Source organism: Odontesthes bonariensis, chromosome 22 (assembly GCF_027942865.1).
Source record: "Odontesthes bonariensis isolate fOdoBon6 chromosome 22, fOdoBon6.hap1, whole genome shotgun sequence".
Lineage (NCBI taxonomy): Eukaryota > Metazoa > Chordata > Actinopteri > Atheriniformes > Atherinopsidae > Odontesthes > Odontesthes bonariensis.
Genome location: NC_134527.1, coordinates 12,495,866 through 12,520,825, shown reverse-complemented (window position 1 = coordinate 12,520,825; position 24,960 = coordinate 12,495,866). Strand labels below are relative to the sequence as shown.

Sequence of the window (24,960 nt, the reverse complement as noted above, 5' to 3'; positions counted from 1 at the left end):
GAAATATACATAGATTAATGACAAGACACATTCAGCCTTTCTAAGCCATCTTATGATCTTATAGAGGGCAACCATAAAGAGAAGTGGGAAAGTGGGGGAAATTGTATAGACATAAACTACATTTATTAAGATGTGATTTGGACTTTTTCCTTTTATAATCCGATAACATACACCGAGGACCAAGAATGACCTGGGTTGTATTTGCAAATATTTGACACATTACTCTGTCATGATCAAGTAAGCAAACTAATGATCAGCAAAAGCAGTAAGTATGATTTATCTGCACTTTAGCACCATTTATAACCTTATTGCTGTGGTCAGACACGGGCCAAATTACTATATGAACTCTGTGCTCCGGTGTTCTGATCATCTTTCAGCTGGTAATCATGTTCACTCATCTGAACATATGGTATAAAACAAATGATCCCTTAAAAAGAGTCCAGAACACAAAGGACAAATGGACGGCTCGTCAATGAAAAAATGTAAATGAAATGCCAAACAGATTTGAAAAAAAAAATAAAAAATGCAGAGTAAACCCAAAAGAGGAGTGGACTCTGAGTCATGTAAGACTGAGCATCACCTGATACCGCGTCTCAATCCAACACTGGCCTTTTCCTACAGCACACAGTTGCAAACTACACACCGAAAGTAGATCAAAGTTATTGGAACTTACAAAGCCAAAAGTATAATTATTCTTATGCAGAACAGGAGAACTTTTTAATCATTTTAAAACAAAAGAACCATCTCCAACTGATACAGTGTTATCGGTGAGTTGCAGCTGTTCCATTTTTCTGAGGAACTATGTACTGTGCTCATATTGTCAGTGAGATCTTGAGAAATAGCTACGATAATGCCATCTGTAATAATACGCTAATTAGCCATTGCACCGAAAGCCAACCATGTAACTGTGGTAAAACAACAAAGATCAGGAGTTGAGGTGTACTCGGTGACCCCAAATCAAAAACCATCTTGATCGAGACCCCGATCCGATATTTGTGATTGGATGAGAATGTGCCAATTTTACGCACATTTACATGCAAGAAGAAACAAGTTATGTATTTGTTTTAGGCTCCAAGACTTATTGATTTTAAATTGAGGTTCTCAGCATTTTGAAACACTTTGACAACTACATATTTTAAGGTGATACAAATTTGATAAAGCATTACATCTATCAAATAAAACTGAATTAATCCTTAATGAGAGAGAGAGACGGACTTCAAAAGTAAATAATCTTCAAAGCTTTACCAAAACAGGGTGTAAAATAGTAGAGGTAGATTACCCAATACTTTCTAAAAGTTTCTACTAGCCACGCTAGATTTACATTAATTTCCACAAATACAGGTTAGATTCATCAACATGAATAAATTGTAAGTCTTCTTTGCACCATCATCTTCAGAAATTAAGCTCATGAACAGTATTCAGCCGGGAACATTGCTCCATTTGCAACTGTAAAGATGCTTTACCAGAGAATAAGAAAAAAAAATGTAGCTTTTGGGTGACATCTAGTGACCGAGGCAGGCATCTACATAATTCTGAGTGACTTTCTGATGACTGCACAGATCCTTAGACTGTATGACGTGTGAAATTTCACCGACAGCACGTGCCTGTTTGTTTGCTTTAGGCCACGTGAGACCTCATACCTGCATGACGATTGATCCTCTGACAACGTGGTCCAAGGTTCCGTAGTCAAACTCGTCCTTCACATCAAAGTAAAAGTTCTCCTTGTCCGGGCTGATACCCCGCAACAACTTTGTGATGTTGTTGGAGTAGAGAGTGCTGGACTGTGTTGGTAAACGGCTGGGAAGGTCTGTGTAGCCAATGTGGGTCACCCCCTGGAAATAAATCAATTCAAGAAAGAGGAAATAAATCATACTAAATTAGATGAGAAGACGTATGAACTTAAAACTCTTCTTTTGTCAGTATGTTTGAGCAGAATGAGCACTGACGTTGTACACGGACAGCTCTCCTGGTACTGTGGTCTCGATGTTTCCACCAGCCTCTGCAGCCATGTCGACCACCACAGAGCCGTCCTTCATGCTCTCGACCATCGGTTTGGTGATCAGGATGGGGGCCTTCCTACCTGTGAGGTTTAAATGGAAAGGCAGACATGACATATTAATGGTGAGCTGAAAACCAGATAGAAACCTCTTGCTTATCACATTTATTGAAAGATTCAAATCATAAGAAAGTTAAAAACTTTCAAAAGAAAGGGCCTCAATAGCACACAATGACCCACCAGGTGACAATGTACAGAAACCGCTTAAACCGCAACTGAAATGGAACAAATGTGACACTGTGGCAAAAGGTGATCATTATGATAAAGCCATCAATTGATCATTTTCATGAGATTTGAAATTGTTTCACTGCCTGTTCAGGCAACATGCTCACACTCAGTGATACTTAGGTTAGAGAGGCAGAAAAATATTTATGCAGCCTTGATTTTAAAGGACAATCTATTTTTGAAACGTGTGCGTGTCTCTCCGCTGTCGAGCATACCGGGGATAAGAGCGGTGCTGATGACAATGTCCACTTCCTGACACTGTTTGCCAAACAGCTTCATCTCTGCCTCTATGAACTCCTTCGACATTTCCTTGGCATAGCCTCCCTGGCCTTCTCCTGACTCTTTAATATTCACCTCCAGCGGCTCTGCACCCAGAGATTTAAACTGCTCCAAAGCTGCAGCTCTGTCAGAGGGAGGAGATAATGTCAGGCAGAAAATATCTCAGAATGAACAGAAAAGAACTTTGCACATAATCAAAACTGCAAAGATTAGTTTATAAAAGGAAAAAAATTGAGGAAAAAAAAGGAGAAATGTGCTTCTATCGTCACATTTTTTCTTTTTTTTGTTAAGAATGCCTTTTAAGCTAAAAAAAAGGGAAATACTTTCTTACTTAAATAAAACACAATATCAAATAAAGATAATACTAACTATTTTTCAGAACTAACATGAGCAGCAAGAGTAACAGTTACAAACAACTTTTTTGCCAGTGTCAAATACAATCTTTCAAAAACTGATCCCTATCCTCCGGTCTTCACAGCATTCACATCCCTCCCCCACCAGATCATATGAGAAACACACCTGGTATCAAATCCTCTGACAATGGCTCCCATGGCCCTGGCAGTACCAGCTGCAGCCAGCCCAGCCACCCCTCCTCCGATGATCAACACCTATGCACAAACATTCACAAAAATGATAGCTTCAGATGGCCAGACCATGATGCAGATGCAGCATGTTCACAGTAAAAACTAACACAGGCAGATCCACAGACTTGACTTCCATAAAAAAGAAAAAGGAATGCCACTATAAACAAACACACACACACACACAGACTGACTAACACACCTTTGCAGGTGGCACTTTCCCAGCTGCTGTGATTTGTCCGGTGAAAAACCGTCCAAAGCTGTTAGCTGCCAGCAGAACTGCCTTGTATCTGGAATGACAGGGAATCATTCAGAAACGTATGAATTTAGATGTTAATTAGAAATTGTGACTTTACATGTTAAACATTCAAAAGTACTGACACAAGCGGGAGTTACTAATACATACATGTGGTGTTTCATTAGAGTCGTAGTTATATTATTGATGTCCAGTAAAAAGGCTGTCAGTGTAACAAAGAGGAACAGTATAATAACTGGTTTAATAAAAAAAAAAAAAAAAAAAAAAAAAAACAGTTTGTTAACTTGTTGGCTAATTAATGTTGAACATGTTTTCAGCCAAACGTTCTGCCGAGTAAGGCTAAAATCTTTAAGTTTCTGTAAAAAGTATACACACAGACTGTATACCCAGAAAGCCTGTATTTTTGTTCTTTTGTTCTATACTCTGCTGCACAAGCTTTTATATGTGTATGCTGCTTCCTGCAAAAGATACTTGGAAAGTATTCTGTTCAACATGGAAAGCTCAGTGCAAGACATAAAAAGCAGTTAAATGGTTTATGTTTATGCATGGGAAAGCGTAGGTGAGTAAAATGATAACTCACATGGCAAACAATATTTGTACAATTTGCATCATGGTTGTTAAACACCAAAGCTTTAAGAAGCAAATAAAACTACTAAGTAAACACACCCTGCAATGTTTGCCATGGAGCTCAGTGCGTCGTAACCCTGGGCGATGGTGACTCTTGGCACCTGGTCCATAGCCAGAACGGTGGATTTCTTCTGGGACAGCATGTCCATCAGCTCAGGGTTCTGAGCTGGGTAGATGAAGCTGACTAAAGTTGCTGCGTCCTTCATCATCTCCACCTCATGAACACCTAAAGCAGGGTTGAACGTGGGACCACGGACCTGGAACCAGACAAATCTGGTTATAGATAAGTGCTCTTTTATCAGAAGTCAGTGTCTGTGTTCTCAGCTTTGATTGGATAACGAGTGTGATGAAATTAATATATAATACAAATGCTGAGAAAGGAATGGAGTTGGAAATGCATCGATGCAATGTATTTGCCAATAATTTTGTCAATTCATTTGTCTAGAGGTTTAACCTGATTGGCCAGTTTGAACTCAGAAGGCGGAGTCCCGTGCTATATATACACGTGTACTGCCAAACAATAGGGTTGGCCTGCTTGGCGGAAGCACAGCTCTATGTTGTAAGGATTAAAGATGCCTTGTTCTTTCTACGCCTACGTCTCATCTCATTTTCAAATCTACGGCCATGTTCAAAATCCTGAGGGCTAACCCTATTCCTCCTCACTCCCTCTTCTTTCCTTTGTCTCTCATTAATTCCTCTTAGTCAGATAACAGGACACATATAGAATCATCAGCTCTCGCAAGATTTCACCGAGCAATCCTGTGTGCATCCACTTCCCTCCTCTCCCCTCACGTAAAGCCTACCTTAAGCAACAGATCAGACGACAGGACATCTTTTACGTCTTTAATTGTTGCTCCAGCCTGGGCATACTGTTCATCGGGGAACTTGGACGGTTCTCCGGCTCCAGACTCCACGACGACATTGAAGCCTTGTTTGACGAGAGCCTGGACGCCAGCGGGAGACAGCGCCACACGTCGCTCATTCTGGAAAATTTCTTTGGGAACACCGACTGTGAGTTGCTTATATGGGGTACCTGGAGAGACAGAGAGAAATACATTTCTGTGTGAGAGCGGAGTTGTAACTCTTATGATGATAATAATAATAATAATAATAATAATAATCTGTTTCACAGTTCATTATCTACGAATAAACAGCAACTTTTGGCCCATTTCAACTGGCGTCACCCTGAGATTATTCAAAATCAGTACAGTATTCAAATATATCAAGGTGATAGGGGCGCAGTCTGGTTCCATTAAACTGTATCTATTGGCTCACAGGTGTTAGAATGTTGTAAAAGATACATGCAATATATGCTTTGCCATGCTGCAAAACTGCAGAAAAATACAAAAAAAACAGATTGAGTTGCAGCCTCACCAGCAGCTTAAAATAGCGCCCACCATGAGTACTGTACAGTATGCCTCGTGACCTTTTGTAGGAAATCTGACTCAACTGTGTCTTGTAACGCATTGAACATTCATACAAAATACAACTGGCTGAGGGCTTCGTTGTTAATCTAGGTGATAAGTGACTCAGCCCCACAGGCGAAAGTAAGAATTGGACACTGCAGGACTTTACCATTTAAAGCAGACCTGAACCTAACCACAACAAAAAGTAGGAAGAACACAACTGATAGGAGAAGAAGAGCGAATAAATCAGAAGCAATCACAAAGTGAAAGACAGCACATGCTTCTTAAAATAGTAATAGTTCTGAATCTTTTTTAGTGCTGCTATTCAGGTCTAGTGCTCAAGCAACACTCCGGTCACATGTTGTGCTGCCTCCTATGGAAAATTCCACTGCAGCCCTTAGCGTCTGTCTTCTCGTCGATGCATAAACACAAAAGCTTGTGCCCTTGTGTCTCTCCAGCTCTTCCTGCTGTGGTGACCTCTCCTCTCACAACTAATGTTTTACTAAAAGCTGCACAAGACACGGCAGTCAGAAGCCTGCGTGCGAGCTGTCCGCAGGAGTTTTGAATGCGTCTAATCCAAAGGTCACCAAACACAAGTGCTGGTATACCAAATGTATGTCCCGTTTCCTCCTACCAACACAATGAGCACTCAGGTAACAATCAGGTAAAGATGAAAAGCTTAGAGTCCTCTCACTGTGCACAGAGTTTTAACTGGTGGAACTTCACTGATGTTTTTGTGTGATCCTGGATTTCTCAGTTCTACGAAGGGTTGTTTGTTGCCAAGGCAACATATCCATAAGGCCAAACCAAACTTACTTGGGAACAGATTTGTTCTATATTACCAAGATTAAACGGCACATATTGTATTACTGCCAGTCAACACGGTGGCATGCACAGCTGAATCGGACTCTGCTTGCAGCTCGACTTGGCTCTTTAATTGGGTCACTGTCCTTGTCCCGGTATACATGCAAAAAGTGAGTATATGACTGAAGTTTCCATTGCTGTGACATTCTGCCACTTCCAACTTACTCTGTGGAAGATTATCATACATGTAAGTATAACAAAAAGCACAGACGTGCCATTTTCAGTCACAATTTCCAAAGCGTTTGGCCATCTGACAAAAGAATCTGAAAAATACGTGAATGAAAGCAGCTTTATTGGGAATTTAGTTGTATCAATATGCACTTACACTTGAATGCGTTTTTTTTTTTTTTTTTTAAAGCAAACACATGAAACGTTGGGGCACATTCAGAGCTCCAAGCCCCATCTTTGGGTTTTACTTCAGCTTGACGCCTGGCCCTTGATGTGTCGATACTTGCTCTGAATCTTAAGGAATAAATGATTAGAGCTTATAAATGATAATCATTAACAAAGTGGATTGCCTCTCGTTGCTTTCTGCATTTCAGTTTGAGTCTCCTCATCCGTCTCTCTCACTTTGACGAGCTTACACACATTTTTCCGCTTCTGTCATTACTCTTGTCTTGTGTTCTTTTGCCTCTCGATTGCGATTTCAGCAGTGAGATCTTGGACATGAGAAGCATAATCACTCTACTCGTGTCATAACACTAGACCCACTAGAAAATATCTTTGGCACATCCAAATTGTTGAGACTTCCAGTTTACGAATCTCAATAGACTGTACATAAAGCACAAAGTCATCTTCACAGTGTGGTTAAGAAAAATCCAGTCTCATGTCAACTCGTGGATCTCAGTCTATACTGTATATCTATAGGTTCCATAGAAGTCAAATCTAATCACGTTGGCACAAAGTGTGCCACCCCTCCCGCCGTGACAAGAATGCAAGCTGATACTGGCGTGTCCAAAATAGACGCTGCCAGCTGTTACTGGAGCCGGCGGATCTGCAGGAATGGCAACCTCTGTCACCATGAACCAGAAAGAGAGACACATCAGCACAACCCAGCACACAGACATAAAGCTCCTGCAACCAGCTGGCTCCGGCTACAAAGCACACACACACACACACACACTCTTGCACCTCTTGGCTGGTCACTGTATATAGATTTTAGGTCATAGACAGTAGAGAATAACTCCCAAAGACAGCAGTATCCTTGCTCTGACATTGAAGCTGAAAGACGACGCAGGTAGCACTCACTCAAAAATATTCAAATGAACCCGCCGTGTCGGGTTACAGAATGTCCTCTGTTTGGTTCCATTTATTTCTATTTTGCCAAAACAGAGGATTAAAGTTTTCACAACAGCTATGCAGTGCCGACCTTTAAGATAAGCATGCAATAAAGAATGACAAATGGAAGGCAGTCCACTCTATATTTAAACCGCAATGACACTAAGGAAGGACAAGGGTGTGCAGTGCTACCACTGTTTTATGAAACGTGTAGTTAACAGCGGCTATGTTAAAGCCATGAACCTGATACAAAAGTTCATGAGAACGCACACAGGAGCTGCAGGTGGTGGTGCTGCCTTCACATGGGTATCAGTAGTTAAACTGTCTATAAACCTAACCCAGATGTGTGTTAAGAGCAGCTCCCAACAGGAGGAGAACCAGTCGGCTATCCGAGAGTCATTAACTTTTAGATAAATACTTTTCCTATAAAACCTGCTGTGAAGTCTAACTGCGTAATTAACCAGTTCACATCACTACATTAGCTTCGAAAATGCTTCAAGCTAGCAACAGTGTTCAAACCTAAAACGGGGTCATCCTGAGGGTTCCAGATTTTACAAGGCCAGCCAAACAACCTTTAAGAGAGTAAGAACACTTCCTGATTCGGTTCCGACATGCTTTTGTCCTCAGTTCATGGTGGAAAGTGTGCCTACGTAAATACACACAACAGGCCAACAAACACACAGTGCAACTGCAGCTAAGGATGCAAATTATTTTCCTCGTTGATTGAGTTACACATCAATTGTTAACTGATTAACCATCAGGTCATCTTAACTTTTAGTTGCATGTTTCAACTGTTACAAATCAGTAATAATTTCCCAGCGTTTTAGAGCAAGAACCGGACTTTATGAAATGCTTGTTAAAGAGAGTATGATAAAAGTTTTTTTTAATTGATCAGACAAATTAGTGTACTGTCAAATCTCGGTGCTGAAGCGAAAAGGAAGATAACCCTCACAGTATGAAAGAAGCACATCTAAACTCGGCACCAATGATAAGTCCTTGGTGGTACTAAAACGCCTTAAACAGCAGTGGCTGATCTATAGTTCGGTCTACAGTTCAAAATACTATTGACATGTTTTTTTGGAACAGTTGTATTTGCTCAAAGACAAACAGATGAGATCTGAATGTCATCTTGACACTGGAAAAGTGTGTCATCATCACAACCCGCATGCCCTTCCATGAACGGCGTGCAAGAGCCATGCTGGTATTTGCATTTTGTAGCAACAAAGATCACATGACCTCGACGGAGTCTCTTTATTGGACAATCACTTAATAATTGAGTAGCTTTATACATAAAGTTCAGTCATTTAAAGTCAGGGGGGAAAAAAACAAGTTTTAGCACTGACTGCAGCATGTGTGCTCAAACTTAATCCGTCCACAACCTCCTACCTGGGACTGCACTCCGCCAGAGAGCTTGATGGGTCCTAAAAAAACGCACAGAGGATGGTTTGATGGCACGGCAACTCTGCAGCTTCACACAGGAGACGCCGGTGAACACAGGGGCTGAGCAGCTGGTCGCCACAACACGCAGGAGACTCGCCATGGTGCACGCACACCTGACACTCGCACTGCAGGAGGAGCTCTACGGGACGGACAGCAGCCCTCCTGGGGAGGAGACACATCAGATGTGTGCCAACAGACAGAGAGGGGAGGGTGGTTCAGAGGTTAAGAAAGGATGAAAGGGTGCACAAGTGAGAAGGAAAATAAAAACGTCAATACATTTACCAGGGTGGTCAGCTGATGACACACACGTGGAAAAAGCTTTGCAGGAAAATGCCCTACAGCCTTTCCTTGAAGAGCAAGCGCACACATATGACCTCTGATTATGCAAGAGGTCAACTCTCCTCTGCTTGTGCCACTGAAGGCATAGACCGTTTGTGTCCCACATTCTATAATTCTATGAAAAAAGTGACCAAATAATGAAGAAAAATCAACCACCACTTTAGAGATTATGATTAAGCTGTAAACAGTGTGGAGAACATCCTATTTACTTTAAAGCTGCAGTCTGCAAGATTTGTTGTTGTCATACGTAAAGTCCTACTTTTTGGCATTTTAAGGGTTTACATGATCTATCAGAACGCTTGAAGTTGAAAACGGTGACCTCCGTAGTCGCAAAATGCAAGAAATGCTTATTTTTTAACCGAAAAATAAAAAGTTATTCAACTTCCTGTCCCGCCCCTTCAAAACACATGAGAACTCGTGCACGTAGACGTGCACGCCAGATGCGCCTACACGACTCCTCATTCATCAACACAGCTGTCATTTGCGATCATGGAAGACACAGTAAGTAGACTAGCCCGTAATGAAGTTCAATAGTCTAGATAAATAAGCGTGGGGATGAGCCTACCTTGTATCGCGCGTGCACAATCGGTGATTGACAGGCAGCAGAGCCCAGCTCGTAAACCTGATTGGTTACCTTTTACCGGTCCGGTCTGCAATTTTGTAAAGAAACCTGCTGGCTTTGGAGGGACCTAGCGGGACATATAGGGGACCTAGAGAACTCATTTTTTTTGTATTGGGGTATTTAATGTACTACTTTCGGAATCCCCGGACAGTTCCAGGCATTATGCTTGAAAAAGAGTTGCAGACTGCAGCTTTAAAGGGAGATAGTAAAACTGGGATAAACTGGGGTAGGTGGCTGGTGTAGTAGGGTTTAAACTGGAATTGACTGGCCGACAGCCTGTCAATCTCTGTGCACAAAGGTCAGAAACATACACATATTTGAAACCCAAGGCTGACTGGAAGTGAAAAAAATGAGTAAACAAACAAAAAAACAACAAGACTAACAGCTCTGTCTTGTGCTGTGGTTTCTTTTTGCCATTTTGTAGCCTAAAAACAACAGTAAACATAAATGGACAGTTAAAACTATAGTTATCAGGAGCATTTTAAAACCCATCATCAACCAAATGTTATCAACGTAGATGTAAACGAGGGACATGGCCTAAATAGCATAAACGTGTAATTACACAATGAAAGCTTACGTGTGAACAAAAAAAAAAAAAAAAACTTTTGCCAAATATGTCACTCATTTCAATTTGATTAGTCAGTCTTCGATTGAAAACAAGTCCAACGGAGCTTCTCCTCCTGTGCTCCTTTTGTCCAAGCAGCACCCCCAACCTTATCAGAGGACAAAGAAACGGCTCACATCCTCACATTTAAGAAACGTGAGAAACATGGACTGAAGTCTGGGAACCTTTTAGCACAAACACAAGCAGTCCACGGACCACATATGATAATTAACAATGGGAGTTCTCACATTATGCCTCAGGCTTGCACACTGTTATTTGAGGTCAGACTACTTTTCCTTTCTCTTTATAGCATTGGGAGCATGCAGACGTTGAGTTGGAGGAGGGGGGAGGGGGGGCAGGTTTGACTTTTTTGTGAAACTCAGGACTCCAACGAGGAAACAAATATGAGAAAGTACGCACGTTTAATATAAAAGAATAACAATTAAAGGAGCATTTACATAAATAGTAAAAGATCAATATGACTTTATTAAGGGGCGTTTCATTTACGACTTTGACATTTAAAAATTGCCACGTGATCAAAAAGCGTAGGAGTCCTTTCTGAAACTCGGCTTATAGCAGCCTTTTGCAGCTTTTTGCGGAATGTGGCGGGTGAAATCAGGTCACGACTCCCGTGGACCTCTGACTAACGGCCCTACGTCACTACGTCACTGTTAAACCTCACAGAGAAGCAACAATAAAAAAAACACAAATAAAACCCAAATCAATTGCTTCCACACAAGGGCACTTTCACGGCCGCGTCGTTGACAAAACCTGGTGACTTGTGTGGTTTGGGCAGCACGGCTGTCACTGAGCTTTCTCCAGAGACAGCATTATGCACGCAGGCAACACTTCTCTCTTTTTGTCCCCTCTCGCTGCAAAATAAAGCGAGGAGGGGGTGGAAGCTAACGTGAGCTAGCTGCTGCAGCTAGCAGGCACAAAAAAAAAACAAAACATGGCAACTGTTTCTATTGATGTGGGCGACTTTTGAGTCAGACACAAACCTGCTCACTCGCAGAAATGCAAACCGAAACGAATGCAAGCTGAAAAGTGATCGTAATTGGGTTAATGACGAATAACTCGACTGACCTTTGCAGACAGTCCGGGCTCTGTGTACCACAGGCGAACTTTCAGTCGACCCGGAAGGTGTCGAATGTGGTGGGCCGGTGTCTTGCCAAAGAACTTATCCCTGATAGGGATTGTAGAGCTGACTCCTCCTATGCTCGATTGCACCCACCTCAAGAGAAAATAACAGTTTGCAGGTCACTAAAGTTATTGTTTGATGGCTGCTGTTGTCAGTGAGGCTTTGCTCATTATTTGTAGCACAAAACATGCTTCGAATTTTCTGTAGCCAACGTAGGGTACTATCATTCATTTCAAAGAGCTGAGAACACTCGCTTTATGGAAGTTGTTTGAATACGAATTTCTAATATCGATTTTTTACAGCATCAAAATCAGACTTTGAATTTGAAAAACCAACAGTGGAAAAAGAAAATTCAGTGGAAAAAAAATTCAACTTAAAAAAAATTCATTGGGTAAACAGGGAGAAGCAATCGATCCCTGTCTCAATTCATCAGATCAGCTCAATAGAAATTGAGTATAAAATCTATTGCTCAATTTTACTAACACAAATGGCAAATAACGCGCCACTGTCCGAATAATCTCGCTCAATCAGTTGATTCGAGATTAAATATCAACAAATGCATAACTGTACACAGTATTTAATACATTTAGTCCTCGGATCCATTGCAAAAAAAGTAACCTACTTTTGGATGCTGGATGTGTCATTCAGCATTCCAGATCATCCTTTGTTATTTGGTATTTATGTAGAGGCTTTGACTTCAAATCATATTTCTATTAACACCCCTGTTTATTAGAGGAGCAAATGTTTTATTTCACACGTATGTCACATGATTTTTGAATGCTCTAATACAGTGTTTCCCAACCCTAGTCCTCAAGGCACACTGCCCTGCATGTTTTCCATGTTTCCCTGTTCAAGCACACCTGATTCAAATAATTGGGTCAGGTCTTAAAGCTCTCCAGAAGGCTGAAGACGACCCATTCATTTGAATCAGGTGTGCTGGAGCAGGAAAACATGGAAAACATCCAGGGCAGTGTGCCTTGAGGACCAGGGTTTGGAAACACTGCTCTAATAAATCTGTTGATGATTGATCTGTTTACCAAGGTTGAAGGGAGCTTCTATTTCTCAGCCTGCCAGAATCTGTATCCCGTACACAACTGTAGTAAATGAAGACCAAAAAATCCTCATATTTACTGCAGTATGTGGGCATGATCTAAAGTATCTATGAAATCAAAACACCTGATGCTGGGATATTATAAGCTATAAAGACAAGGGATACAAATTCTGGCAGCCGGAGAAACAAAGACAGATCGTGGGGGATTGACTAACAGTTATAAAGAAACTATCGTATGAAAAATGAACTTCTTCTTCTGAGATAGGAATTTCCACCGAAACTGGATTTTGATGAAGGTACAACTCCATGTATGTCCGCTAAGGGGCGCTCTAACATAGCCTCAAATGTGCAAATGGGAAGTCGTGCCATGTGAACCACTGGTGTTCTTGCAGGGCTCCTTCTTGATAAATGTGTAAAACATTGCTTTGGAATTTGTTTCTTGGAGGGATTTGTTTTTACTTTTTACAGTTAAAGCTCAAGCGTTACATACTTACAAGCTTAGGGAGAGTCTGATGACACGACAAGGAAGTGCAAGCTTACCCAAAAAATTTAACTACACAACATCATCAATAGTTTATTCATTAATGAATGTGTTTCTTCATGAGCTTCTGATTCTGTTACAGTGTTTTTGCAATGTGGTGTCACTGAACACTCAGGCCTATTTCACACCGTGTCACTTTGAGCCAATCATACACCCACAGTATGAGATCCAGTGTTTTCAGCTATCAAGTGATATGATTGGTGGTGTAATGTCTCTGCAAGGGGGCTTTGAATCTCTTGGTGTTGGTTTCAAATGTCACATCTTTAAGAGCAGGACTTCTGAGCCGACTACTTCAAACATGCGTCTATATTTCAAACAAAACAATCCTCTAGAGTTGTGTTTCTTCAAAATATTGGAAACACAGACATTCCATTCTCTCTTTTCCTTCGACAAAACACAGCCAAGTGAAGGAATACCGTAACCATCTATAGTCAAATATTCCACCTCTGGCTGAAGGTCACCTGACCCTCTCCAGATCACTTTGTGGGCCTTTCATCTTCCCAACAGTAGCACAACTCTTCCACAGTGCGGCGCAGGTACAAATAAGCTGAAATCCGATGCGATTGTTTTTGTCAGTTATTTTCTCTTTAATGCAAAGGAAAAAAGAAATATGCTTCATACAAAACCGAACATCTTCAGAACTTCATCATGCTACCTCTGAATGACCGCAAATTATTTCACACAGTTGTATAAAAGAGACACTTTACCGTATCCTTTCACACAAAAAGATTGTTTGTTTTAAAAATGATTTTTAAATCATTGTCAGCTACTTTTCAGAGCTTATCTGGCACAACAAATAGTTTCTTTTTTCTTCAACAAAATTCATTGTAAGTGAATCTAGTCTATTTTATTTGAGGGTAAATTAAATTAAACAGAACCAGAGAACACCAGATAAATGTTTCCTTCTGCCATGAGTTGATGTCGTCTGAACAAGCTGAATATTGGCTAATACTGATGTTAGGTCAAAAATGTGTGCTTCCCTTGTCCTGCAGGGTGGCCAGTTGCTCACTCCATCTCTTTTACAACAAAGCCATGATGTTGTCACGTGTGCAGCATTTGGCAGACTGGGCTCCTCTTGCTAGAATAATCGAGGTCTTTCATGAAAAAGAAGCCATCTGGTTTGCACCATATGCTTGGCCCTTTAGCTCACAGGATTTTCTATGAGAAATGTGACTTTTTTATTCGTCAGACCACAGGATAGTTTTCCATTTCACCTCAGTTTATCTTAAATTGGCCAGCACCCAGAGAAGATGGCAGTGACTCTGGATCCTAATTGTGGTTGATTCTTAATTATTTTTTTCACATTTTAGAGTCTTAACTTGACTCGATGAACAGAGCAAAGAAATGTGATCACTGTTAGCGGGGGAGTTTTTACACCACAGAAAATTACACCACAGAATTGTGTCTACTTCTAATGCAGCATTGCTTGACCACAACCATAACGGTTTTTCTCTTTTCCTTGCACATATAGATCCCTCCGGTTTAAAAAAAATAAAATAAAATGATTTAAGGATATTTAAACATTGTCACCACAGCTTCTTTTTCTTTGTGCTCCAGCACTTTCAATTACAGCAAACTCGGTCTATGTATACAGAATACAGTATCAATACTCTCTTTTTTTCGCACATGAGCGCTCATCTGGTTCTCTTTATCAGGCTCAGATTGTGGAATGTATTGCTGCCACGGCTGGTTCTCATTGTAATGTTTCACCCTCAGACAGCTTTTCTAAATGCATGGGCTTTGCATGCATTCTTTGACATTATTCTTCTTATATACAGTCAATAGCATTAAAACATCAACGAAAGCAACACATAGGTAACTGTGAGGTGAAGAAGCATATGTACATTTCTGATTGTAAGATCTCAGATTTTCCGTTACTTCTCCCTAAAAACAAAACAGTCACCATATGCACCCGCATGCTGTTGTTCTGAAACTTAGCATGAAATGGGAATTCTTAACAATGGTCAAAAAATATGGGGGAAGAAGACAACAATCTGCAACCTTGACAGTTGTGAGGACACCTGCTTCTTACATCAAAGAAAAAAGTTCAGTCTATTGTCATAGATTTAAAAGTGCTACTTTGGTTTGGTTGGCCATCAGGAGATGCCTATGTTGTGTGAGCCTGCATCTCACACAGAGAAAAGAAAAAAAACATTCATTCAAACCCCAATTCAAGTGATCTGATTCTTGTGTTTTCAATTTCAGTTTCTCCACGCTTTGCATCAAGTTGCTTTGTATTCTAAGGGTTTTAAAGTCTTTTAGTATTCCATATAAAGTTAGTTGTAAAATAAAATGAATGTGGAATGTATTTGAAATGTAATATAGATACTCACATTTGATTTATATCGTAAGTGCTCGGTCTTTATTGGGCTCACAAAACACTAAATGTCACTGTGTTTTATAGACTTAAAACAAGGAGTCCAGCTGAAACTTGTGTCTTGCTCAAATAATCTGACTCATAGTTATGTTATTGTGCACTGACTTAGTTGCAGTGGACCAGGTCTGTATGGCCATCTTTTTCTAATCTAATATTAGTAGTTTGATTATTTGTGGACAAAGACAGAGGCCCTTAAGTTATGGATTAAATGTGAAATTTGAGACTTCAACAAGTTCAGTTGGTACGATTGTAGCTGGATGACCTGTTAAAATCTCAGGGAGTGACTGGGGGAGGAATAAGTGCTTTGACCGGGCAGAATGTCGCCTTTGGGCACATTATTTTACTCAGACTTTGACCTGGCGTGAACTTTTCTCGACTTCGATCTGTAGCAAGTTTGGGTAATTTATTTCTATACTGCCATTTCCCTTCCTGTCACCCCAGTGGGGAGAATGGCTCTGGGCTAAACTGGAACACTTGAGCTCCCATTTACCACCCTTTGTCAGCACTCTCCTCTGTGACCTCTTTTCTTTGCTGTTTTTTCCCCACATTAAGTAAAGTGACTGACTGACTGCAGTGATTTGTAATTAATAATTCACTCAGGTGACAATGTATCATGGATAGCTTGAAAACATTTGCATTCAAGCAAATACCATGTGGTCAGCAATAATACATTTGTTAATATGATATTTTTCAGGGGTATTATCAGTTCTCTGACTCAGTGCACAGAGCTCAGAATCAGCTATAGATTTGACCTCAGTCAACCACAGTGCAGGGGCAGTTGCCCCCACTCTGACTGACTTACTCTTGTTTGCAACCACAAGGATGTTTTAACATGAGCATGTGTGAGAATGAACATGTGTGTATATACAGGAGTGCCTGTGCATGTGAAATGCATGCATGTCAGGGAATATTGCTCAAATGATAATAGACAAAGCAGCATCTCATATTCTGACAGATAATATGCATGTGTTGTGTCTGTGTGTGTGTGTGTGTGTGTGCGTGTGTGTGAGAGAGAGAAAGATACAGAGAGAAAGTTTTCTCTGCAAGAAAATGCTTTGAAGTTGCAGAAAATTCCAGGAGTTTCCTGTTAACAAGCCTGGGCTATAATGTGAACCAGGAGTGTGTCTGTGTGTGAGAAGAAGAGCGTCTCTCCAGTCAGTCTCTGGGCTGGTGAGTGGGATAAACATCACAGCAGTCTCTGCTGTCCCTTTATCTTCTAGATTCCAGATTTGATTCATCTTTTTTTTTTTTTTTCACCTTACAGAATGCAGCAACCTTCAGAGGGACTTTCGATCGGATTCAAAGTATGGAAACTTCTCAGCTGGACATTTTCTCTGTTTTTTAAGCCCTCAAATTACATTTAGACATCTGGCGATTCCTTCAAGTCTGTTTCAGAAACAGCACTTCGAAGAACCAGCAGTTGTGAGAACAACACGGCACATGCGTATTTCTATACCAGATGAGAATCCATGAGCTGCTAAGAAGTTCCAGCGTTTCAGCAATCCCAATTTATCAGCCGTTCAGAAACAATGCTTCTGTTTTGCACCTCAGACTATATTAGGTTGTTTGCTGCTTTATGGAGCCTCAGCTACCCAGTTTTACTCACAGCCTGGCCAAGCATCGCTGGAGGCAAGCCAAAGCATGAGTTGGACCCCAATGTGAAAGACTGGGGAGACTACTCAGACCTCCCTCCAGGGATGGAACATGGACTGGGGCTGGAAGAAGACAGAGATCATGATGACAACAGAGGAGCTAGAGAGTCATCATCAAGCTTGGCTCCAGAGCTGGATTTCCTGGTCGACTTTGCAGGCAAGAGAAATCAACTGTTCAGCGGATGAATTTGTTTAAATGCTCAAGCTCATACAGATCAGAAAAAAAGCGACTCTTCGTTCCCTGCAGGTAAAAAGCGGCTGTGGGTGATAACAGCTCCGTCACACAATGACCACTACCTTCGCATGATGGAAAAACAACTGGAGGATATGGGGCAGGTAATGTGCTGACATTTAGTATGTTTTTTAATACCTTCACAGAATTCATTTAGAACTTTGTTTTTTCTGGTTTCTTTATCTAAATCTTAGTATTTCAGGACCTCATACCCGTTTGTTCTTGAGCTCTGTTTTCCTTTAATCTTTTGATTCTGTGTCTGTCTGTCCCAGAAAGGGCTGAACTGTCGTCTTGCAGAAAGAGACACCTTCATCATAACCATAATCCAGAATGCCATGATGGAAGGTCGCATTCAGAAAACTACATTTCAAGGGGATGCCACAGTGGAGAACCTGGACCCTGACACAGTTACCAAACTGCTGCACTACCTGGAGCTCACCGGCCAAGTAAACCGTGTGCCATTAACTGTTTTAGTCATTTTCTTTTTAAATGTCTCCACATTATTTTGTAGTTGGCCTGTCTATGAGTTGTGCTTAACACCAGTTGTTTCAGGAGCACACATTCACCATGCTGGTGATGAAGAAGAACCTTCGGGTCAGTGAGCGTTTCCCTTATCCGGTCCGTGTTGAGGCGATATTAGAGCTCATTGATCAGTTCCCCATGAGGAAGCTGGAGAAGATGACCAGAAAAGGATCTAACTTAAGGTTCATCTACTGCATACCATTGTTTCAATTAACTCAGAGTGGCTTCACATGGTCCTTCAGTTCAAAGTGGGATGAGACTTAGGCATTTTACAGTTCGAATGACCAAAGATTTACCAACTCATGACAATGTGCGCAAACCTACTACTTTTAGAGTACAGCAGTACTACACTTTCAAGTACTACACTGTAAACATTACAGATTCTCAGCATCTGACATGAGCTATCCAGCAGCGTATTCTGTGTCTTTCATTTTTCAACTCGTCAAAGCTAGACTCACAACAAATCTATGGCAACCCTGATGGAACAAAATACCAACAACTAAGGCTGGGTAATATAGCCAAAATAAGTATACCACAGTATATCCAGATGGAATGGTATTATACGGTATATCGGTATTTAATATTCACACTTACTGAAAACAGTACAACAGAACACAAACTACTTGTATTCATCAGACTGTCAACCACTGCCAGTAGTTAAAGGTGGGGTAGGGGATCTTTTTCTGGAACATTTTTTTACATATTGCTTGAAATACTCTTCACAGCCTCATTGCAACCAATTAATTAAAAGTTTTGACACAAATATGAAAAGTTTTAGTGGCCTCTAGAACGTACAATCTAGGAAAAACAGTATCCAATCATTGTGAACGGACCGTTCACAATGATTGGATACTGATGCCGTCTATCAAACTGCAATCTGCTCCTCCCTCCCCCTCCTTCCCCCTGTGCGCGTACCCTGCTCCGTGAACGAATTACGCGTCCAGAAGCTTGGCAGGAAGCTAAACTAGAGCCAGCTTGGCTAGCACCTAGCATTATTAAACGTATAGTTAGCATATACTAAATACTAAATACTAAATACGGCAACGATCGATGCTTGCTGTCAGAACAGTGCTCGTGCACCTTCGTGCTCGTTCATGTACTCTAGAGGCGTGCCTTCGGGGGGAAAGTGAAGAAAAGGGTTGGGACTTTTTACCTGTGTATTTTCAAAATGCAGCTTCGCTGGACTCAAAATCCAGGATCTCCTACCCTACCTTTAAGTAACTGGCTTTTCTTCTGCTATCTCTCCTCTCATATACTGTATGTTGACACAACTTAATTTCAGATAGAGCCACATATTTCCATTTTTACATTACTGTTATCAGACAAGAAAATGAGCCATTAAAAAAAGGCCCAATGACACGACATTATTAATGAGCAATCATTGCTTTTACACATGCGCCATCATCTGATAAAATCCCCTACTGACAAAGTCTGTATTTCATGTTGGTTGTACTTTCATGTAAAATTGCTCTGTGAATGTTAGTTCACACGTGCACCTCACAGACTCCAACTGAGAGGCGTAAATGAGGACAAGTGAGTGTTCACGCTTGCGACACAAACCCACAGGTTTTTGCCACTGTTTGTCCAATGTGTTGCTACATGTAACAGAAGTTGCTTTCTGTCAAAGACACTAAGTTGGCAGCAGAGAGGAGAAAATGTAAGCAAGTGAAGCTTAAAACAGATTATATTACTATTAACAGTACTGCCCGATTGTATTTATTATTTGAAAAAAATGTAGACCTATAACAAAAAGAGAGAATACTGCTCAGTCCTTCACTTCATTATAGAAGTACATAGGTCAGCTTTAAACTAAGGGGGAAAACACTATATGGACTCCTAGAAATGAATAATGTCCCATTATCATATTACTAATTTAAGCCGCTTTTTTTTACTGATAGATATTTGAAAGCAAGTTTATTCCTCTTTAAGATTCTAGTGTTTTGGAATATGTGAGCTATTGAGACAATGTCATTAGTTTGTAAAAGCTATATGTGCCCCGATTAACATAATGTATGTTTCAGTAACTGTTTTATATGTGTGCTTCAGCCAAGTGACTATGCTATGCCATGGGCATCTTATCTCACAGATGTAAAACCACAAAAAAGAAGCTTGTGGTGAAAAGAAAAAAGATGATGAAGAAGATGGTGCTGAGCTCTCAGAGAGGAGGAAATGTGACCTCTGTGCTGGTAACACAAAGGAAGCCTCTTCTAGACAAAAAAGCTGCCCTGAAGAGTAAGATCCAGGACATACTGAACGGTCGGTCGAGATTTGTTATACGTAAAGTGCCTGCTGGATCCAAAAGAGGAAAGGAGTCGAGCAGTAATGACTTGGCCACCTCTAAAGTGAACAACAAGGAAGTGGAGAAAAACAGGTGTTGTCTTTTCATATGCTTAAGGGCATTTTGAAATATAGTTAAAAAAATGTGTGCATGCATTTGATCTAGCAATATGTTGTAAAGTAGATCAAAGTATTTCTTCATTTTAACACAGGGCACACCCCACTGTTGAAGAAGGAAAGAAACGACACGGAGGACAAAAAACAGAGGAGAAAGCAGAGCCAAATGCAAAGGACAAACTGAGCACTAAGAAAAAAGGCAAAGGGAATAAAGGAAAGAAAGGGAAAGGAAGAGGGAAAAAGTCAAACAGAGAGACAAGTGTGGAGGAGACAACAGCCCTGAAGAAGTTTTTGGACAGCTTAAGAGGCTCCAGAAGGCTGATGGTGAGAACTTTTTCTAATCCAATGTGTTGTGCTGTTATCTCTGCCCGTCCTTTTTCTCTTTTGTCTGCCTCCCAATAGTTCTCCCTAACTCTGTTGCACAACCATTTTACAAACTATTATAAATGCAGGATCTTCACACCAACCAATGTGTCTATTTTTGTCCACAAGCTGATCTCCACACCCAGCAGAGACGCAACGCTGTACATTCAGCAGACTGAGGAGAATGAAAAGCGACACTGTGAACTCGCAATCAGGAAGATCACCGTGGCAACCATTGTGGGTGCAGGAAGTGACACCACACTCTCACTGCAACACCACCAGCTTGGTAAGACGTTTATGTAAGATCTAAAACATTTGTTTTGGCTGCCTTCTATAGTGATCAGAACTATCCAAAAAAAGTCACACAGATAAATTTGTGTTTGTATTCTATACAAAAAATGAGGTTATAATATGTATATGTATATACACACACACACACAAACTTTTCTGAGCTTTGTTTTGTAGAAAGTATTTTGCTTGATTCTCTCATGACACTGCACTTATACAACAATTCATTTGAACAGATACCACAAAGCCCATAACCAACATCTTACTCCAAATCCTTAAAATCACAGATTAATTCACTGAGATATATATACCTGAAACTCATCCTCAAAATATTCTAATCCAAGCCAACAGGACCACTAAATTGTCTTCGGAGACTCTAACGATGCTCTGCTATTTTCATTCAGGGACTTTTGGGTCAGTACAGTGTTGTTTTTATATTGTCTGTTCATGGTTTTTTAGTTGTGTTTGTGTTGGTTTCAGAGTCAGAACCCTCTCTCAGTGACCAATCAGAACAGTTCTTAGACCCAGGCCTGATCCCTCTTTTGAGAGCGGAGCTCGGCCTGTCATCTTCGGACCTCTTTTCAATGACCGTCACGGATTATGACATCAAGCCCAATGTAAGAGAAGGTCTCACCTGAGCTTCCTGAATTTTTTGATGTCCTGTAATTTCAGTTTGATAGCCATGCTTGCCTTTTTCACCACCACCCTTCCTCCTTTTCGCACCTTGAGGCAGTCTAATTGATATTGAGCATAATAATAAGAACAAGAAGTAAGCAACAGTTTTAAAATATATAATATATATAATATATAAAGTGTGCAATTGGTTTAAGGACCTATTATTATTATAGCAGTTAATTTCAATAAACATTCAGATGAAATCCAGTGTTTTTGGTGAACCCTGCTCTTATCTTTTCCACAGAGAGTCTTTGAGGCTCCTCCATCAAGCTCGGCTTTGTTCGAGTACATTGACAACTTTCCTTCCAGGAACTCGGAGAAAGAGAAAGAAAGAAAAAGTCCTCCTGTCTGCTCAAAAGATATGCAGGACCCTGCAGTTAGAAATTCACTACTCAGGTGGTTTAATCCAGCCCCACATTTTAAGAGACATTATATTGAAGAGTAGCATTCTGCAGCAGAAACACAAGTTGCTGTAAAAAGCACTGATATTAACCCATCCATACGTTCATAATACAACCATTAAACATGCAAGTTATTGCTGTTGTCTCCTATGTAAAAGTATCAGAGCATGTTTTGTGTCTGGTTTCATCACACTAAATATGTCTCAGCATGTGATACCATTAAAATGGAACGAACTGTTAATTCATTAAACTTTCATATTTACATGAAGGTTCATGTCCAAGAGGAGACTGCTGCTGATCTCTGCTCCCTCTGAGGATGACTACTCATTCCAACAGCAGCTCTCTGCTCTCACTGGACAGGAGTGTCACCTGGGTGAGTGACATAACACAATGTCTGCTTTGTCACTTTTGATGCATTATGGAAAGAATGTGGCCGGTGTCAGGAGTCGGGTTTCACTTCGGAACCTCAGGACGTTGAAAGAGAGAGATTCCATGCTGTTTGTTACTCTACTGACCCAAATTATAGCATGAATATAAAAAGGGTAAAAAGAAAAAAAGAAACTGGTCATTGCTGGGTAAACCTGTAGCTCAACATCTTTTTTAAGCTCTGACTTATGAAATATGACTTCTTGGGTCTTTCTTCAGGTATTCGCCACTTCGCCATGTTAAAGCTGACTGGAAATGGAGAGAAAGCATCAGGGACTGTTGAGCTACTTCCCTTAAATGGTGGGTAAAAGTAATGTGACATTTTTAAATGTAAGACAGTTGAAAACGACAACTGTTGAAAAATGTCTTCTATTTTGTTTGTTTGTTTTGTTTTCCACTGCGTTTTATAGCGTCTAAAGTGAACTACTTAGCTGTCATGTAACATCCTTCCTCCAGGTCGTAGCCAGAGTGAGGTTGAGCTGTTATCCCGTGATATGATTAACAATCTGAGGGAAGAGCTGAAGATCAGTAAGGACTATTTCAGCATGCTGGTTGTGGGGAAGGACGGCGATGTCAAGGCATGGTTCTCATCACCTATATGGTCCCTGGAAAACATCTACGATCTAGTGGACTCTATGGAGCTTCGCCTCCAGGAGGCAAAGCTCCAGAAGAGGCTTGGGATTCACTGCCCTGAGGACACAGGAGGAAGGGGCAGCGAAGCAAGACACTATCCTGATTATGATGGAGATAGGGCAGATGAGACATACTTATATCACCAGCAATAATGAACAAACAATAAACAGTGATTTGAAATCAACACCTTCAAGACTCACAGGAAGCAGTATGTCAAATCTAAATAGATATAGATGATGCATCTGTTGAATACTGTATATTCTGGATATTTTTTTCAATAATAAAATTAATTAAAAAGCTGAGGAGTGAATAATGGAATCAGTTTCAGAAAGTCCTAATGAAAGCATATGTGGACCCCTCAGCTGCTCTCTGTATGAACGGGTGGTCTGGTATCATTGGCTGTCTGCAGCAGTGAAATGGAACGTAGTCACTCAAGGTCAAGCAGATTGTGCTTTTTGGCAACGCTTCTGTCCAACCTTTCTCAAACACACAGTTTAAATCAAACAAAAACTAAATTCCTCTGTTAAGATATTCTGTTGCTGTAGCTGAAACTGCATTTCAATTAAACAAGTGTTCTTTTCTTTAATTCTGATGAAGACATCTGGTCTTTAAAGAGCGGCAGCCTGCAGACACCTCAGGGTCACAAAAACGAATTATCACTGCTGAGAAGATTTCACAGCAGCTCTTTAAAAAGCCAGGTTTGAGCTGTCTGAAGAGACTTTCTCAAAACATTCACAGGGGTCATACGTTCATGCAGATAATTATGATCAATAGTCAATAGTACTGCATGTGAACTGTAAAAATGGTGTCCATGAGAATGACAGTCGCATTGTAAAAAACATGTATTTTAACCCTAACCAAGACTGCTTTCTAACCCTAACAAAGTTGTTTTGATGCATTGTCACAGCCTAAAGCCAACCAAGAAATCACAGTATTTTGGCAGAACATGTTGTGTTTACTTGTAAACAAGGCAACCATCAAAATGGCGTCCATTTAGGTGACGGCAGCATTGTAAAAAGAATGTATTTTAGCCCTAACCATGACTACTTATCCAAGCAATGTTATTGTCCATTGTCATAGTATTCATAGTATTCATAGTACTCCAGAGTCAAGGGAATTATATAAAAACGAATATATAGTGTTGTTTTAAAGAAAAAAAGAATGTTGAATGGGTGGAAAATAAAAAAAACAAATGCCAGAAGAAAACATTTTCACATCTATTTCTGTATATGTTCTTTTTTTTCATGTCAATTTTTGGAAAACAGAGTTCAAAGTCTGCAGGAAAAGTAGTTATAGATGATAAAATAATCACAAGTCTTGAGGTTTCATTTAGTGACGTGACATACAGACTGATGGGAAACTCTTCAAGCTATTATAATAATTTGAGGATTGTGAGGATAAGTGAAAGCATGACTTGGAACATATAGTTCCATATAGTACATGTATGGACACATATAGTTATAGCAGAAAGCTGAAAAACTCTAACAAAAAAGAAGTGAAACTATATATAAAATGACCTTAAGTAACACAACTTTAGAACTTATTTCAACTTTAAAAGTGCTACACACAAAATGAATTTGAAAGGTGAAGTATGAGTAAAAATACATAAAGGAAGAAGAAGTAGGGTGTTTCAGCAAAAGAGAGTCTCCTTTAAATGTCCCCGTTGACCTTTCGTTACTCCAATGTC

At 40.4% G+C, this 24,960-nt stretch overlaps 2 protein-coding genes across 2 annotated transcripts in view; one reads left to right on the top strand and one right to left on the bottom strand.

Annotated features, from left to right (window-relative positions):
• The window catches only part of nnt (nicotinamide nucleotide transhydrogenase), a 40,446-nt gene extending 28,681 nt beyond the window's left edge, over positions 1 to 11,765 (bottom strand). The window contains exons 1-9 of the mRNA XM_075456388.1: positions 11,664 to 11,765; positions 8,959 to 9,174; positions 4,828 to 5,057; positions 4,064 to 4,281; positions 3,344 to 3,431; positions 3,080 to 3,168; positions 2,497 to 2,684; positions 1,947 to 2,080; positions 1,641 to 1,832 (exon numbers count right to left, since the gene is read on the bottom strand). Of these exons, the coding sequence (XP_075312503.1) occupies positions 1,641 to 1,832; positions 1,947 to 2,080; positions 2,497 to 2,684; positions 3,080 to 3,168; positions 3,344 to 3,431; positions 4,064 to 4,281; positions 4,828 to 5,057; positions 8,959 to 9,112 (1,293 nt within the window). The 5' untranslated portion in view covers positions 9,113 to 9,174; positions 11,664 to 11,765. The remainder of the gene's footprint in view (positions 1 to 1,640; positions 1,833 to 1,946; positions 2,081 to 2,496; positions 2,685 to 3,079; positions 3,169 to 3,343; positions 3,432 to 4,063; positions 4,282 to 4,827; positions 5,058 to 8,958; positions 9,175 to 11,663) is intronic.
• Positions 11,766 to 16,850: 5,085 nt separating this feature from the next.
• ccdc80l2 (coiled-coil domain containing 80 like 2) lies at positions 16,851 to 24,466 on the top strand. The gene is made up of 12 exons (XM_075455488.1): positions 16,851 to 17,496; positions 17,587 to 17,675; positions 17,844 to 18,017; positions 18,124 to 18,275; positions 20,180 to 20,464; positions 20,583 to 20,811; positions 20,980 to 21,136; positions 21,619 to 21,755; positions 22,058 to 22,209; positions 22,484 to 22,587; positions 22,860 to 22,940; positions 23,097 to 24,466. The coding sequence occupies exons 1-12, from the start codon at positions 17,217 to 17,219 to the stop codon at positions 23,423 to 23,425; spliced, it is 2,169 nt and encodes a 722-aa protein (XP_075311603.1). The 5' UTR covers positions 16,851 to 17,216; the 3' UTR covers positions 23,426 to 24,466.
• Positions 24,467 to 24,960: the final 494 nt, after the last annotated feature.